Source organism: Cavia porcellus, unplaced genomic scaffold (assembly GCF_034190915.1).
Source record: "Cavia porcellus strain 051 isolate PalLab524CR breed Dunkin Hartley unplaced genomic scaffold, mCavPor4.1 scaffold_5, whole genome shotgun sequence".
NCBI classification, from domain to species: domain Eukaryota; kingdom Metazoa; phylum Chordata; class Mammalia; order Rodentia; family Caviidae; genus Cavia; species Cavia porcellus.
In genome coordinates this window covers 2,250,515-2,267,957 of record NW_026947488.1, presented here as the reverse complement: position 1 = coordinate 2,267,957, position 17,443 = coordinate 2,250,515, and the positions used below count along the sequence as shown (strand labels likewise).

At 54.7% G+C, this 17,443-nt stretch overlaps 1 protein-coding gene across 2 annotated transcripts in view; it reads left to right on the top strand.

Moving 5' to 3' along the window:
• The window catches only part of Ss18l1 (SS18L1 subunit of BAF chromatin remodeling complex), a 35,841-nt gene extending 18,445 nt beyond the window's left edge, over positions 1 to 17,396 (top strand). Inside the window, exons 4-11 of one of the 2 annotated variants that reach the window (XM_063248074.1) lie at positions 30 to 174; positions 777 to 974; positions 1,869 to 2,033; positions 2,434 to 2,535; positions 3,590 to 3,776; positions 8,782 to 8,901; positions 11,565 to 11,692; positions 14,175 to 17,396. In XM_063248074.1, coding sequence (XP_063104144.1) covers positions 30 to 174; positions 777 to 974; positions 1,869 to 2,033; positions 2,434 to 2,535; positions 3,590 to 3,776; positions 8,782 to 8,901; positions 11,565 to 11,688 — 1,041 coding nt within the window. In that variant the 3' untranslated portion in view covers positions 11,689 to 11,692; positions 14,175 to 17,396. The remainder of the gene's footprint in view (positions 1 to 29; positions 175 to 776; positions 975 to 1,868; positions 2,034 to 2,433; positions 2,536 to 3,589; positions 3,777 to 8,781; positions 8,902 to 11,564; positions 11,693 to 14,174) is intronic. The other variant, XM_063248075.1, reaches the window with a different exon arrangement.
• The last annotated feature ends 47 nt before the right edge of the window (positions 17,397 to 17,443 follow it).

Below are 17,443 nucleotides of genomic sequence, written 5' to 3'. Positions count from 1 at the left end.
TCCTCCCCTAACCGTGCCATTACCTGCAGCCACCAACCCAGAACATGAACCTGGGCCCTGGAGGGCTGAGTCAGAGCGGTTCCAGCCAAGGCCTCCACCCCCAGGGCAGCCTCAGCGATGCCATCAGCACTGGCCTCCCCCCAGCCTCCCTCATGCAGAGCCAGATCGGCAATGGTGAGTGCAGCTCTTCACCGAGGGGAGAGCCCAGGGCCTAAGTCAGCAGGAGGTGAGCGTCCACGGCTGGGCACAGTGCCCAGTGGTGCAGCTCCAGCCCCACTCTGGTCGGACACTGTCAGGCGGGGCCGCTTCAGAGGCAACCTGTGTGAATTTCTAGTAAGAAAGGGTCGTTCCCGTCTTCAGATTGGGAAGTCCTCGCCCTCATTGAGGGCCTCAGCTAAATTCCTGGCCTGTTTATTATCATCACTATTATTATTACTAATTTGAGACAGGTCTCACCAGATCACTAAGTCACTCAAGCTGTGCTCCATGATCTCCTGCCTCAGCCTCCAAGAGTGCTGGCATTACAGCTGTGTGCACCACGCCTCATAGACTGGAAACTTGCAGCAGTTTCCCAGGGGCGTACGGCCCGCCTGGTATCGCACCAGGGTGCTAACGCATCTCCTCGCTCCACCCCAAACCCTTCGCTCCATCCGTGCATGTGGATCTTGGGTTAGCAGCCTGCTGCAAGTGACCTGCAGGAGACCAATGTGTCCTCATCTTGAGGGGCTGACCTGGCCTCCGGCACCTGATGCCCCTTCCCACCCTACTCCCGGCAGGTCCAAACCACGTGTCCATGCAGCAGACAGCACAGAGCACGCTGCCTACCACCTCCATGAGCATGTCCGGGAGCGGCCACGGTACTGCGCCTGGCTACAGCCACTCGGGACCTGCCTCACAGAGCGTCCCCATGCAGGGCCAGGGTGCCATCGGCAACTACGTGTCTCGGACCAACATCAACATGCAGTCCAACCCAGGTACCCGCTCTGCCTGGCTTCAGGAACGTCCTCACAGGGCTGCCCTTGTGAGGGGCACTGGTGCAGAGGGGAGCATGGCACGGTGTGGTGGCCTCTCCTGAGACGCAGGTGCCTCCCTCGCTGTCTCTCTGAGAGACTTAAGGAAGACTCCAAGGAAAGGGCCATGGGCCTGAGGGACAGCACTGGCTCAGAGCAGGGCAGAGTCCAGCCTCGCACAGGGTCACCTGTCAGGGCCACAGCAGTAGGTGGATGAAGATCATCAGCACCAGGCTGGAGCCCCCGAGCGGGTATTCCCAAAGTACTAAAGCCACGAGATTTTAGGGAGTCATTTACTCCAAAAAATATGAAATATCTCCTTAATATTTTTCTTAATAATTCCTTGCTAATAATTTATTTTGGAGAAGTATTAACTCCAGTAAAATATATTGTTAAAACCAGTTTCACCTGTGTTTTTCACATTTTCAGTATGGTTAGAGAAACCTTCCTGACTCCTGTCCTGTTGCTGCTGAACACTGCTGCCAGGGGGTTGGAGCAGATGGCATGTGGATAGCGTGACCCCCCAAAGCCCAGCTCTAGGGACAGAAGGAGCAGGACTGAATTCCCACAGTCCCAGATTGGTGGGGAGCTGCTGGTGTTGCCCCCACGTCAGTACATTTGAGACAGGTGGTGCCCAGGGCTCACATCTGACCTGTGCACCGGAACGTGGGCACAGCTGTGTTGTGGGAGGCGTGGCTTGGAGTCAAGGGTGGTGTTCTCCCGGGGAACCTGAGAAGATGCTAAAGGATCAGCCTGACGAGGAGTCAGGTTTGCAGCAGGAGAGAAAGGAACAGTGCTAAGGCTTCCCCGCCCCAGAGCCCCTCAGAACTCTGAGTGGGGTTCTGTCCTATCTTGTAGTTTCCATGATGCACCAGCAGGCGGCTACGTCCCACTACAATTCCACGCAGGGTGGAAGCCAGCACTACCAGGGCCAGTCATCCATCGCCATGATGGGCCAGGGTGGCCAGGGGGGCAGCATGATGGGGCAGCGGCCTATGGCACCCTACCGGCCCTCCCAGCAAGGTAAGGCCTGTGCCTGCCCCCACAGCTGTGCCCTTGGACAGCAGTCTGCTGCAGAGGGCCGGTGTGTACAGGTTTCTCATGTGAGACTGGGGGGTTGTGAAGTTTACGAGCTCATGTGAACCGGGGTGCTGGGAGGATCTTGCTGTTAGAGGTTGTCACAGGGATGGGCATGGGTCTGATGCCCTGGGTAGTGGGTGCTGGGGGCACCAGAGGCTGGTGCTTGTTCCTGGTGCCGTGTGTGCTGTTTCAGGGCTGGGCATTGGAAAGGAGGAGGCCCAGGGGCCGGGTGGGTGCTTTCATGTGCATGAGGTCTCTGGCAGGTCCTGCCACTGAACTGTCTCAGGTGCAGGGAGCCCTGGCCCGGCTGCCCGCTGGTCCTGAGCGTCGCTTCTGTCCGCAGGCTCTTCTCAGCAGTACCTGGGCCAGGAGGAGTACTACAGCGAGCAGTACAGCCACAGCCAGGGCGCCTCGGAGCCCATGAGCCAGCAGTACTACCCGGACGGTGAGGGCACCACATGCATCAGCCACTCAGCTCACTGTTCCTCAGGCATTCAGAGCTGTCGCCCCGACATTCCTCCATCGAACATCCCGAGTCCCGTGCTCATGCAGATGGGGGTTGGCATGAGGCTGGGTTCTGCAGAGGGCTTCTCCCTTTCCTGAAAGGCTGGAGGGCCACACCATCCCTGCAGTGCACAGAGGTCATCTGTGCAGGATGGGCCAGACCCCCAGAAGAGTGTGTGGAAAGCAGGCAGACCCAGCCTGGCCCTGCAGTCCACAAGCCACTCTCACTTCTGCAGATTGCTCTCTGTTGTCACCGTGGCGGCATCTTTAAATTTCTAGATTTGTGGATGCAGTATTTACAGTGGTCTCAAAGGCAGGCAATTTCAGGAAACAAAGATGGAGCTTCCAAGCTGGGCATGGTAGCACAGGCCTATAAGGCTGAGGCAGAAGGATCCAAGTTCAAGTCCTACCTGGGCAACTTTACAAGGCCCTGTCTTAGAACAAGAACTTTAAAAAGGCTGGGGTCAGAGCTCAGTGTGGAGGATCTGGGTGAAAGAAAGATGGGGCTCCCTGGAGGACACAGTCCATTGGCATCAGCAGATGTGAAGTAGGGGTGCACAGCCAGGCTGGGTGACGGGAGGTGGCAGAGGCCAGCTGCAGGGCAAGCCGTGGGTGTCCCTGGGCTGTGATGGTGCCACACATTGGGGGCCCCTGGGGATCATGGCATGCCCTTCCTGGAACTCCCAGAAGAAGCCAGGCAGGGACGAGAAGGGAGCAGCTGGTGCTGTCACGAAGCAGGCTGTGAATAGACTTGATCCTCTCTGTGAGCTGTAACTTCACCTCGTATAACTCAGGGACAGGAAGTGACATCTGCATCTGAAAGTGAGAGCACTGAGCTTGGCGAGGTTAGGGACACAGCCGCTTGCGGGACCGCTCCTGTCCAGCTCTGCTGCTCTCCCTGCCTGACCTCCTGCCCTGACCCATGGCTCAGCTGACTGTACCTGGAGAGGGCAATGAGAGGCCCCCGCCAGCCGCTGGCCCCCTGTGTCTTGCAGGCCACGGTGATTACGCCTACCAGCAGTCGTCCTACACAGAGCAGAGCTACGACCGCTCGTTTGAGGAGTCCACGCAGCACTACTACGAGGGGGGTAAGAGCACGAGGGCCGCGCGCTGTGCTCCATGCATCAGGCACGCACAGCAGTTAGGACATCGCACTCTTAGCAGCACGCGTGGCCACTTCTCGTAAGTTTGCCTGAATCACTGACGGGAGCAGATGCGGGCACAGCAGGCGGCAGAGCTCCGTGAAAAAGCTGGAAGTGCCAGGCTGGGCGTCAGGGCCACTTGCCTTGTGGGTGTTTGGGAAGCAGAAGGCAGTTCAGCACCCACGTGGGAGGAGAGGGGAGTGACCTGCCCTCTGCCCTGGCCTACCTGCCTGCAGCCGTCCAGGCTTTGCCTCTCAGTGGGCATAGGGCATCCCCAAAGCCCTGCTGAGGCAGACAGAATATTTGTGGGTGGCGTGGCTGCACCGAGGGGGCCTGGCATTTCTGCAGACTGACACTGGCCTGGTGATGCACATCTTTGGCCTGGAGACTTCTGCCCCTGTGGGGAGACCCTGGTATCCTTGTGGGGCGGGGGTGAGGCAGCAGGTGCTGGCAAGCTGACTCTCCAAGCCAAAGCCTGATCCGTGGTGCCTGCTGCAGACACTGGGAACCCCCTGCACCTCTCAGGATGTGGATGCCAAGGGGGTGGCATCTGCTCTCTGGGCCCTGGTATGAGCTCAGCTGCCTCGGGCCAGGTTCCCTGGTCTGCGCATGGTGGTGGGGAGATGCAAAGGCTGCTGAGAGTCTGCATGAGCAGAGACAACACACAGTAAACGTGAGGCAAGTGGCTGGGGAATGCAGTATTTTTGATGACTTTTTGTAATTATTTGTGGTGAACACGTTTCTGCCATTTGTACCACCACATGTATGACTGTCCTGGGGCAGCGTGTACCACCTGAAGGGACCAGCCCATGTCCAGACATACAAGTGACAGTCCTGCTGTGAACGTGTTTAAAAAGCCCGTGTGACGGAGTCACCGTCCGAGAGTTGGGGTGGCTGTCATGTGCAGTGTTGTCAGAGCTGAAACCATCTTGACTCGGCCCCAACTCCCTTTCCTCTCCCCGGCCCCCGGCTCCCACCATTCTGCTCTGCGCCCCCCCCCCCCGAGCCCCCTGGGAGTGGGATCGGTGTGCTTTGATGAGTGTGTTGTCTCAGCATATCGTCCTCAGGGCCCGCCCATTTGTAGCCGGTCTCAGAATGTCCTTCCTTTGAGACTGAATATGCTCACCTGTTCATCTGTCTGTACACCCCTGGCTTGCGTCAGCGTTTTAGCCAATACTTGGACTCACTGGATCCTGCGGTGAGCCTGCTTGCCTTTTGAAGGAACTGTCACCCCGTTTCCACACGGCAGGTTCAGTGTTCTTTTCTCAGGTTCTCTCACGGAGACACCCCTCGGCCTGCGGAGGTGGGGCGTCACCCCTCACACACTTGGCCCCACACAGTCCCCACCTGCAGACCGCAGTCCCTGGCCTGTGGGATGCTTCACTGTTGGCCCCGCCTGTCCCAGAAGTAAGCACAGTAACCTGGCCACCACCCTGGCGGGGTTAGGAACCTGTGGCCGAATTTTAAATGAGAACAGAAACATCCAAGGGGTCTGAAAGTGAAATGACGCACAGGTACTTGACACTCCTCAGTCCCAAGTGTTAGCTTGTCTCTACGCCGCTGTGACACAGGCACCCCAGCCTTCTTGTTGGTTCCTACCAGAGCGGGCTGTGGCTGTGATCCCGCTGCAGAGATGGGAGGACAAAGCAGGCCTCTTCGCAGCCCTCCCGAGCTCGCCGTCTCAGCAGGCACAGCCTTGCTGCAGTGAGACTTAGGCTAAACTGCAGTTTTCGCTACTGAAAACAGTCACTGGGCCTGGCATCCCAACACCCACCCAGCCCAGCCGGCTCCTTGCAGGCCCCTTCTGGTCAGCAGGAGGAGCTGCCGTGGAACTGGCCAGGTGTGCAGCACTGGCCCGCTCTAGATGGCCACCAAGCTTGTTCAGGTGATTTCTTAAATAACTGTATCTATGGGCTGGGGATTTAGCTCAGCAGTGTAAGCGCCTGCCTGGCAAGTGCAAGGTCATGAGTTTGATCCCCAGTACCACAAAAAACAAACAAACACACAGCAACAACAACAACAAAACTGAACTGTATCTGTAAAGTTTTTGCTTTTAAAAGCTAACAAGTCCCAGCCTCTGGGAAGAAATGGACCACCTCAGGTGTCTGCTCATCAGACTATTGCACTGTGTATACACCAGACGTGTACATCATTTTCCTCGGTTATGCCTCAGTAAAGCCAGGGGAAAAGTAAAAATAACTAACAAGTGTTTAAGAGAGAAAGAAACCACCAGGGCTGGTTGCACAGAGCCTCTTCAGCTTATTTATGTAACAGCACAAAGCCCAGGTCAGCAAACTGGACAGGTCTCCCTTTCTGCCCTGGAAAGCGTCAGAGCTTGGCCTCTGCACACGTGGCGTCCCGAACAGCAGCTGCCAAGGCCAGTTCTGCTCCTGGTGACCTGCGATGCGCTGCTCAGCCTTTCAGCGTCTGAAGTGCGTATTTTTGTGCTGGCGTTTTCAGTTGCGTGTTCTCGCCTTCCATAATTGATGAGTCTGCTAAAAAATTCAGCAACCCTCTGACAAGTGGCAGATGGCTCAGTTTCCTTCTGGAAGTATTTTGTCCTGTCGTTTTGTTAATTAGACCCCAGCACAGGGAACCCGTGTGCATATGGAACACAGGCCCGATGCCTGGTGTGCACCACGAGGTCCTCTGCTGAGTGAGAGGGCTGGGAATGCCGTGTTTCGAGGAGACTGAGGGGCCGGCTCATCTGTCTGCAGTGCCGTGCAGAGGGCTGAGCGGAGGCTGAGGGGCGAGACCACAGTGGATCCAGCAGCCAGTGGGACACTGGCGCTGGGTTGTGTGGCTTGTGGGCCATGGCATCTGTCAAGAGCCTGGGGAGTCCTATAGCATGAGAGGGTGCTGATCCCAGAGGACCACTGGCAGGAAGGGCCCAGGCTGGGGCTGGGTGAGCCAGGCAGGAGTACAGGGCACTGGCCAGGTGTGCTGGCCACTCTCGTAAGTCACAGCACAGAAGCAGGAGGTCCACGTCTGATGGCAGCAAGCTTATGGCCCTGGACAGACCTGAGCCCTTGCTGAGGTGGCCACAGGACAGGCGCTGCCGATCCCAGTGTGGAGCAGGGTGACTAGATATGCATTCCGTGTAAAATGGAGAAAGTCAGCTGGGTTCATGGGTGCCCACACACGTGGCACTGCACACCCAAGAGAAAATACCCAAGAGATCAAGTCAGACAGATAGTTGGGCAGGGGTCAGGACTGGACAGGGCAGGGCAGCGATGGCCCGGCCTCTTTGTTTCTTTAGGGTGTGTGTTTGTTTTTACGCCTGTGAATTATGGGATATATTGGCCTGTTCAGGAGTCATGGTTAAAAGTACTCACCATGAAGCTGGGCTGGGCGGTACACGCCCCACGGCCCCAGCATGTGGGACGCTGAAGGAGGAGGAGTACAGGTTTGTGCCCAGCCTGGGCCACTTAGTGATTTAGAGCCCTTGTCCTAAACTCGAGAGAAAGGGAGGGGGAGGGAAGGTAGAGAGAGACAGACAGCAGACGGTGAGGCTCCGTGCAAAGGCTCGGAGTTCAAGCCTCAATACTCCAAGAAAAAAAAGTGTTAAGTGTTACTGGGTGCAGCTGAGGCTGGAAGGATCTGATTCCTGGCTGTTGTGCCCATCATGCTCCTGGGGACTTCAGTCACCAGACAGCTTCTGACTTCTTGCTCAGTGTCACCTCATTCATCCGCTGGTTGCTGGAGCTGGTGGAGCAGGTGAGAAAGGAGCGTAAGTTAGGGAGTCGAGGTCATGTCTTAGATGGGGGCAGAGGGAAAGAGTCAGTGTTCCCAGCCGGGGGAGGAATTCAGCCAGAATGAGTGTGCGGGTCAGCCTCGCTATCCCTGAAACACAGGTTGGGTCCCCGGCAGGCTGTTCGCCTTCCCACGTGAACTGTCTCGGCGATGCCCTGGTTTTTGTCGTGCATTTCTGGGACCCAGCTTAGGGCAGGAAAGTTCTTTGCAGAACAGTGAAGAAGGAAAGTGGGCTCTCAGGAGTCCAGTGCCATCCCCCGGCCTCCCGAGGCCTCTGGGTTCCTACCGCTGGGCACATTTGGGAACACAACCAGAAAAGTGCTGTGAGTGTCCCACCCCAGCCACGTGCCTTTCCGGCCCGGCATGGGTCCCTGCAGATGTGGACCCAACAGCGTGCAATCTGCAGTTTGAAAGCACAAGGGCCGGCTTGGGAGGCGGGGTGGGAAGAGACTTGGGGTGACTGTCTAAAGACGCCTCGGAATTTCCCAGATGTTGACCTCTGTTCTGACCCTGAGTGGGTTCCCGTGGGCATTCCAGGAGGTCCAGAGGCAGATGTCAGAATAACCAGTGCCCCTTGGAAAGCTTGGTGGTTATATGGCTTTCTTAAATTAACATTTTCCAGCGGGCACGATGGAGCACAAGAGCGGGTGTGTTAAGGGAGATCACGGCAGGGCACCTTTTCCTGTAACAAAGCTGTTTTAAGTAACGAGCGTTCCCGGTGTCTTCCCACCAGAACGTGTGTGTACGCGTCAGCTCTTCACAGCCAGTCTGCCTCACTGTGTGCCCGTGGGCTCACAGGCCTTTAACTGAGCATCTTCCCATAACGGGAATTCGTTCCCCCGAGGTCGGGGAACCAGCAGGGCTGCTCCCGGCCGTGGGCTGAGAGGGAGACTGTGTCTAAGCCTCTCCAGCCTTTGGGGTCACTGTGGTCCTTGGCTTGGAATGGCAGCTGTCCTGTCCACCCCCGCCAGGGCCTCTGTGTCCACGCTGCCCTCTTCAGGTGACCTTGGATGACCATATGTGGTCACACCTGTGGGGACCCTGTTTCCGTGTCAGGTCACAGTGCCCTTCTGGGTACTCAGTAATACGCTTAGCCTTAATTGCATTAATCGCTTCATTTGTATTTTTGTAAAATCATGAGAAAATGTACCATTTTGCGTTATGAAGAAGAAAACCTGCTGCCCCTCTGAGGCAGCAGGCGTGGCCCAGGGATGCCGGTACTACTGGTCCTGGTGTTGGCAGCAGGCCACCTTCACTGGTCAGCTGGTGAGCTGTGTTCCCTCTTTCCACAGGGAACCCCCAGTACAGCCAGCAGCAGGCTGGGTACCAGCAGGGTGCGGCCCAGCAGCAGACGTACCCCCAGCAGCAGTACCCCAGCCAGCAGAGCTACCCTGGGCAGCAGCAGGGCTACGGTAAGAGAAGGGGCATGTTCCCACGGGGCTCTCGGGGTCCCCTGCCTGCCACACTGTGGGCTGTGCAAGTTGTGCACTCCCGCGCAGGTGGGGGTTAGAAAATGTCTTATTTGGGACAAGCAAGGTTCAGGTTTCCGGAACAGTTGCCAGAATAACGCAGAGAGTTGTGTACTTAGCACCCCATTCCCCCATGAGGAACCTTGCATGTTCCTGGGGTTCAGTTGTCTCAGCTAAGACACCGGCATGACTGATTGCTGAGACCAAATTCCATGTTTCACTCTGGCCTCAAGTTCTCCCTTGGGTCCTTTTCTGTCCCTGACCCAACCCGGGGTACGTCTGTCTCCTTGGGCTTCCCTTGCCTGAGTGTCTCCAGTCACGTGACCTTGACGGTGGGAGTGGGGGTCAGGCACTCCGTAGCGTGCCCTTCAGTGGGTTTGCCTGGTGTGTTTCTCCACCTGGGGCCCGGTCCCAGGTTCAGAGAGAAGAGTGGGGGGCTTCCCAACCCAGGGCCTTGCTCCCCTGGCCAGGTGCCCCGCCCTCTCGGGGTGCAGTGTAGCTGTGTTCCTTGGACTTCTGTGAGGAGACTGTTTTCTCTCCCCCTACTGGCTCACTCAGCCACTTGTTTGTTGTGGTATGTATTTACAGATAATTAATTTTACATGTGGGATTGTAATTTGTTAAGCTAAATTGCGCCCATGTTGGCCCTGGGAGCTCATCTCTTCAAATTGGCACCTGCGTCCCTTTGGTTTTTCTGTTGTGTTTTAGTCCTTGTGTATTTTCTGGCCAGAGTATTTTCCTGCCCCAGCCCTAGGAGCAGCTCTTCTTTCTATTGGAAACAGCAGTGGGCTCTGGGGTCAGGAATCTTCTACACCTGATTTTGTGTCCCCGTCGCTTGAGCCACCCGCAGGCAGCTCAGCCAGGAGCAGCTTCGCAGGTGCTCCCCTGTCAGCTCCCACCCACCCTGCAGGGGTCCCTGCTGCGCCCCAGCCGGTGAGCCTGCCGCAGGCACACGGAGCCTTGGAGTGAGCAGAAGCAGGGAGAGGGGCCACTGCCCCCGCCTCAGTAAGAGCAGAGGCAGAAATGCAGCTCACCAGAAGATGAGAAGAGAAAGCCCAGCCTCGCTGGGACCAGGTTCACCAGAGTCCTGTGCTCCTGTGCACCCCTCTTCCTGGGCTTGTCCACTGACAGGGCCGCGGCCTCACCCCTTGGCTGCAGGAGGCTCCCTGTGCTCTGGAACCCAAGGCCTGTATGCGTGTCCCACCACAGCCACGCAGGGCTGCTTCAGTGCACAGTGCACGGCTGACTGAGAGCACACCCTGGGAGGCTGAGGCAGGAGGCTCAAGGGTGCCAGGCCAGCCTCAGCTATCGATCGAGACTCAGTCTCAGCACACAGTGAAAGCCAGGTGTGATGGCACACGCCTGTAACCGTGTCCTCAGAACCCTGAGGCGCTGGTTGCCGGGGCCAGGGCCAGCCTGAACCACACAGCAAGACACTCAAAGCACAGTGAAGAGCTCCTGCCCCGTAGGTGAGCATGAGCAGGTGAGGAGCTTGTCGCAGGGACCCAGCAGGTCCTCAGCACCCATGCAGGCGAGATGGGATGTCTTAATGAGTGGTTGGTGCTGGTGGTCAAACCCAGGCCTCCCTGCGCTGGGCACACGTCCTACCCTGAGCCACACACACAGCTCCTAAAAGTGTTCCGAGACGGGCTTTCGCCATGTAGTCCTGCAGCTCTCAGTCCTCCTGCCTCAGCCTTCCAGGTGGGCACTGCCACACCCAGCTGGAACGCCTTTTTTTTTTTTTTTTTTTTTTTTTTTGGTACCAGAGAGCGAACTCAAGACCTCACACTTGCCAGGCAGGCGTTCATGCTGCTGAGCTAAATCCTCGGCCCTGAAACATCTGTTTCTATAGAAAATAAACAGGTGCCCACTGGCCAGGGGGTCTCCTGACTAGAGCTTGCTTCCTCTTCTGGTAAACCCAAGGTCCAGGGGCTCATCCTTTATGGCCACTTCGACCCTGAGCAAGGAGGCTGGGCCTTAGCCCGACCTTCATAGCGCCTGAGAATTGTGTTTGAAAAGTGAGGAGCTGGGGCAGCCAAACCAGCGGGAAGAGCTCTGGGGCAGGTTCCCTGCGTGGGGAGGAGGGAGCCGGAGGGAGCCGCAGTTAGGCTGCTGGGCCTCACACTGGGGCTACCACCTGGGTGAGGCTTAGGGAGGGAGCCTCGACTTGTGCGCGGCCTGGGTTCCAGCCCTGGTGCTGGAAAGAACCACGATACACTGACTTGGGCCTTGCTGGGCCTTTTTTTCTTTTTTGAACCAGGGAGCGAATTCACACCCTCCACCAGGCAAGCCCTGTGACAAAAGCTAAATCCCGGCCCGTGCTAGTTCTTTCCAACCCCTTCAGTTTAGTTTCCACTAAAGCTGTTCCCTTCCTCCCTGGGGTTTTCCTCTGTTCTGGGGGATTCCAAGGCACGGGTGACAGAATCCACTGTGACTGATACAGGTTGCTTCCAGAACAGCCACCACCTGCTTCTAGGGGGCCGCAGGCCTAGGTGTGATAGGGAGAGGCCTCAGTCCCCACGGCGTGGGGAGGCATGGGACTGTCCTGCCGTGTGGACAGGTGTCATGGTGGTGCCCTCGCGGCCCGGCTCGGGATGTTTCCACAGGGCCTGCCCAGGGAGCCCCCTCGCAGTACTCCAGCTACCAGCAAGGACAAGGCCAGCAGTACGGAAGCTACAGAACCTCACAGACGGGACCCTCGGCCCAGCAGCAGCGCCCCTACGGCTATGAGCAGGCAAGCTTTCTGCATGTTTCCAGACGTGCCCGTCCACTGTGTCTGTCGAGACATAATGAAGATTTCTCGTATGGTCACAAGGACCAATGGAATGGAACTAATTGGCTTCCAGGGCTCCTTCCAGAATGTTAATCTCTGAGCCTGTAAGGTTTTTTAAAATTACCTCTGTATATATATCTCACCTCAGGCAGGTGGCTTTTTACACCCCAGACGTAATGCTAGGTTCACATGTATAATTCTCTGCATGAGTCATTCCATAAATATTTACTGTGTGCGTGGCACACCGGGTATCTGCTGGGCTGTGGGGCGTGGGCTGTGGTAGTGACATGGCCCCGAGCTATTAGGGCTGACATCTCGGTGAGGAGGTGGTGGCTTACCTGATGGGGCCAGATTCTCTTCTGGGGACTGAGCATCGGGCATGGACCCTGAGGTCTCAGAAGGGAAGCAGGACAGCGAGTGCTGACGTGCTGAGTGTTCAGGAAGAAGCTGGAGCAAGGGCTGAGATGATGGGGCGGGGGGATGGCGCCTGTCTGCCACACTGGCAGTGCAGCAGTGTCCTGAAGGAACCCACAGAGGACAGTCCTTGGTGGACAGAGAGTTCAGTCTCTTGTGTCAGTGAGAAGCAGAGCAGGCAAGCAGTGGGAGGTGACAGGGACGGGTAGGAGGGCACAGGGCTTCAGGGTCTCTCCCAAAGTTGTACTCTCCTCTGAAAGGGCCAGGGCCCCCCGGGCACACTTGGGGCCTGGAGCCCTGAGCAGGTGAGAATGAGCCACGCTCAGGAAGGGGGCTGCCAAGGTCCTGAGACAGGAGAGCAGGAGGAGGTGGGTGACGGCTTGGCTGTGAGCAGTGAGCTTCTCCTGGGTGTTGACGGGAAGTCTCCGCTAGAGTGTCTCAGCATGAGGTGGCTGTCCAGGGTCACTGTGCCAGGTGGAAGGCACTGAGGAGGCTCAGCACTAACGACAGGTCAGGGCGCTGTGTTGAACATGGCCGTTTGCCTGGGTAGCTGAGTACTCCGTGTTTCTCAGCCTGCTCCTGTGGGGGAAGGAGGAGCCCAAGAGAAGGCTGCCTGGGTCTGGGCAGGGCAGTGAGAGGAGCAGGCCTGTTTGGCATGGAGGAAAACAGCTCAGCAGTGCCCCTCATGAGCATGCTGGCTGCAGGGCTGCGCTGCCCAGCGTGTGGACAGGTCACAGTGGGCCTAGGGTTGGCACTGGGAGCATCACCTGCCCAGGATCAGGGTGCAGAACACAGGAGGGCACAGTCTGCAGCTGACCCAACACTGGAAGTACCAACACAGTTTTAACAAGGTATGAGGCCTCCATCACAGGGTGCAGATAAGAGGCCCTCAGGGTTTATGAAATGACACGTGAAGTTCCTGGCTGAATGACAGAACCAGAGGACATGCAAGTGTATGCCTGCCTCTAAAAGGGAGACCAAAACTCCAGAATAGGAACCTCACGCAGTCTTGAGGGGTTTAAGTGTGGCTGAGACCATGGGTCTCTGCCTGGCACTCATGGGCCTCTCAGACCTGCCCCTGCCCCTGCCCAGCTGGGTGAACTAGAAGAGACCTTCTGGAACCTCCAGCTGCCCAAACAACAGGCAGTGCCAGTGCTTGAGCATGGTCAGCCCAGCCCAGTGCTTCTCACGTGGGGCAGTGCTGCCCCTAGGGGACACTGGCAGCGTCCAGAGATGTGTCCGTGTGTCAGAGGTGGGTGGGTGCTGCTAGCACCTGCACTGTGTGTGACAGTCCCACCACAGATGCTTGCCAAACCCCCAGCTCTGCCCACGGATGCCAGCAGCCAGCTCTGAGGGTGAGGATGGCGGGCCACGAGGCACTGTCACACCCATCACAACTGCTGCACATGTGGGCTTCCTGGTCAGACCGATGCCTCTCCCTCCTCCCTGCCCCCTTGCATGGGCTCCCACACTCCTGGCGAATGGAGAAAGGGGCAGTGAGACGGGGGACCGGTCATCTCAGCCTCTGGCGCTGTTCACCCGGCTCCAGTTGTCCACTCAGCCTCCTGTCTTGCAGCCAGGCTGGACGCTGGCTCTGATTTTCTTCTTCAGATTCCGTATTGACTAGTCCTGTTACCCTGCTCACCCCGCGCCCCTGCTTCCTACTTGGACATGCTGGGAGGCCTGGACTGGCCCTGCCGCCCATCAGTCACCCATGAGCGTTCACACTTGGGGTCTGCCTGGGCAGCCTGCCTTCCTGGCAGGCCATGCAGCAGGCTGTGACAAGGCATCTGTCGAGGCCCAGTCTGCAGGAACCCAGTGCATGACTGAGCAATCTAAGTCATCAGCTGCAGGCGTGGTGAGCACTTCTAGAGTGGCGGGCGCACTCTGCCTCACTCTCACCTGCTGGCCGTGCTCCTTCTTCCATCACTTACCCAGGATGTTGGCTGGCAGTGGTGGTCCGTTCTGCCTTGTGTGGACCTTCTGCTCAGGACTACAGAGGTATAATCTATGTCTTAATCTCTTTTAGGGCCAGTATGGAAATTACCAGCAGTGATGGACAAGCGTTCCCAGTGGAGCCTTTGTGTCCCGTGTCCGCCCGGGGATAGATGGCCGTGGCAGTCCAGAGGAGTTGTGCCGTGTCGGTTACCCTTTGCCCTTTGCCACGCCTGCATGTGAAGCGTGCTCATTTCCTGCTGGGTATGATGTTGAGCCTGCACCACTGGCGCGAGACCGCGCTGTGGTGGCGTGACATATTTGGTGCTGTACATAGTATTATATGTCGATACAATGGAGAGGTGGCCCCTTTTTGTCCCCCTCCCCCATCTCGATGTCCTAGCTAGCTTTGGGGGGTCACGTTATCAGTGTTCCGTGTCCAGAAATGGGACGTATCTAAAGGACTCCATAATCCATGTGTTCCCATCAACAGACCTGGGTCTTCCCTCTCCTCATGCCAGTGTCACACACCGTGGTTGTAAGTGTTTGTGTAACTAGCGACACCACCACTGCTTGTAGCCCGGGGTGGCCATGTGTGCCGGGCCTCGAGGGCACTGGAACACAGCCTGTGCTGTGGGCAGTGCTTGCTGTGTGGCGATGAGGATGCACATGCTTCGCCTGGAGAGGCTCGGAGCATCGTGTCCAGAATTTGGCCATTGCTCGTGTGCTTGCTAACTCTGTCTATCCAAAAGGGTGTCTGTCTCTGTTAGCAAATGAAGACGGGTCAGTGATGGGTTCCAAGTAAACAGGCCTACATGAGGGCAGTGTGCGATTAACCCAGTGGTGGCGATCGGGACGCACGTGCTGCTGCAGGCTGTGTGTATCATTGAAAGCTCTGGAATGTTCGCCATCCAGGGGACGCAGTGTTGCTGAGCACTGACAGCAGCTCTCTGTCAGCGGGGCCGTCGGAAACTGCTTTGGCTTTGGGCTCAGCATATCTGGCATCTTTTTTAGGATTTGACTGTTTGACATGCCCAGTCCTAAACAGAGATAGCTTATAGTATTGACACCAGACTTTCCAAACAGTGAGCAAGTTTTTTATTTCATATTATTTCTTCTAGGACCTACTTGTTCAGATCTCCAAGCAAGTGTTCCTTTTCTTTTAGGGATGTCTGAAATCCACATCCTATTTTTAAAATTACTCCAATAACTTCACTATATTCTTTTGAATGAAAACTAAAGCTTTATACAGTGAAATCTGAATAATTTTCACACCCTTAGATATTCAGTCCCATGTCAGTTCTGTGCAGCACAATTGAGAAATAGATGAAAACTCCCGTATTTCCACTAATAAGCAGCTTGGACACTTGATGAACTTTGAATAATAAAACCATATTTACTATGACTCTTTAAAAAGAAAAACTTCAGATAAATACTGATGTATTTCCAAGAGCTACCAGGAAAATACAAAATATATCCAATGCTTGATACATCAGGGCTACTGAAGATGTTTTTCTTTAAGTGATAATTGTTATGTTTTAAAAATTAATTTTTATCCAGAGTTGAGCGTTTAATATTTTGTGGAATTTTTTTCTCTCTCTTTTTTTTTCTTTTTGGCTTGAATTAATTCTGAGAGATCATGCTGGGAAATACAGAGCAGATACCATTCCCATTTACAAATGAGGAACTGAGGCGTAGATTAAGTTTTGTCTGTGTTATTACCAGTCCTGTCCTCGGATGGTCTCCCCTCTTCTGTGGGCTAGATACCAACAAACAAGGGCATAGCAGTGTTTATTTTGTATGCATAGGGTCTAAAAACCCTTTAACACTAGTAAAGGCTTGAAAAATACATGTGTCCATATTAAATAACAAAAATGAGAATTTTTAATTGTTAAACAACAAATTACCAATTTCATTTAGAGAGCCTTTTTTGAGAATCAATTTTGTTTTCCTTTTTTTTTTTTGTTTTTGTTTTGAGACAGGGTCTCACTGTATAGTTCAGGCTAGCTTCGAACTCATGCAGCACAGGGCTGGCCTTGAATTTGAGGTGATCGTCCTGCTTTAGCCTCCCAAGTGCTGGGACTACAGGCATATACCACCATGCCCGGCTTTTTCCTTAGCTTTTTTTTTTTTATCATCCGTACGGGGGATCAAACTCACAACCGAGCACTTGCATGGCAGGCGCTTATGCCGTTCAACTAAATCCCCAGCCTTCCTTAGTTTTTATAGAGCTGATTTACAAACTTAACTGGGGACTAAAGTTGCCCATTGAAAGCGTTAAACATTTTACGTAACTGTGAAGGTAGTCTTTATTCCTTGCCAATCTGGGAATATGCCTTTTATGTGTGTATATGTTGATTTTTTTAAGTGCTGTATTAATGCTTTTTGAAAGAAAAAAGTCACTTAAAAATCTTGTCACCCCAAAACTTCAATCTGGAATGTCTTACATTAAGAATTTATTGAATGTTGTGTATATATTTTTAAAAGCACTTTGTGAAATAGCTTGTACATTTATTTCCTAATTTATACATGATTTTTGGTGTTAATATATTTAATAACAGAATGATTATTTAATGTTTTTTCCACTTGTATGTAATTTTGTGGGGGAAAGTGATGCCAACAGTTGTTTCTCATTGCCTGTATTATATCTTCTCTTCTGTAACACGAATGTTTGGGAAAAGCTTAGGCTAGACGAGTTGTTCATTCAATTTGGTTGTGTTTCATGTTTTTTCATGATTCTGTCTACTGAAGGCCAGAAACTGCGCAACGTATTTCTGGATTGCCGCTCATTCTTCCTCCTGTTCCTTTCTGACTTCGTCCAGTCTGTCAGATTTGGGAAGTGATGCCCACCATCCTCAGATGTGCTCACATGCTTGAGCCCCCGCGGAGCTGCGGCTCATCAGCCCCGCACTGATTAGGCTTGGTTAGCGCGTGAAAAGTGCATGGGCCCTCGGACCTTGCGCTGGACCGCCTGCATGTTAACATAGTAAGGTGGACAAGAGCTCCGGGACCCTAAAGGACGCCTTGGTACGCTCATACAGTGGGAGTCCAGGCGAGCTGCTCGTTTGGCTGGTGTTTTTATACACAAGCTTGAATGTTGGGCACCCGTTCAAAATTGTAGAAAAAGACTTCGATTTCCATTTAAAAATTTTAAGCCATCCCTTCATTTCCAATTATGTCCAATCCGTTTTGTTGTGAGTACAGTACCTTTAAAAAAAAAAAAAAAGACATTATTGGTTAATTTTTTTTCGCAGTTTGGGGTCTGAATTGTTTATGCTTTTGGTGTACTCTTAATAAACTGGTTCTTCAAAACGCATCCTGCCTGCCCCTCTATGCAGCGTGTTCCGCGGACCAAGTGCACAC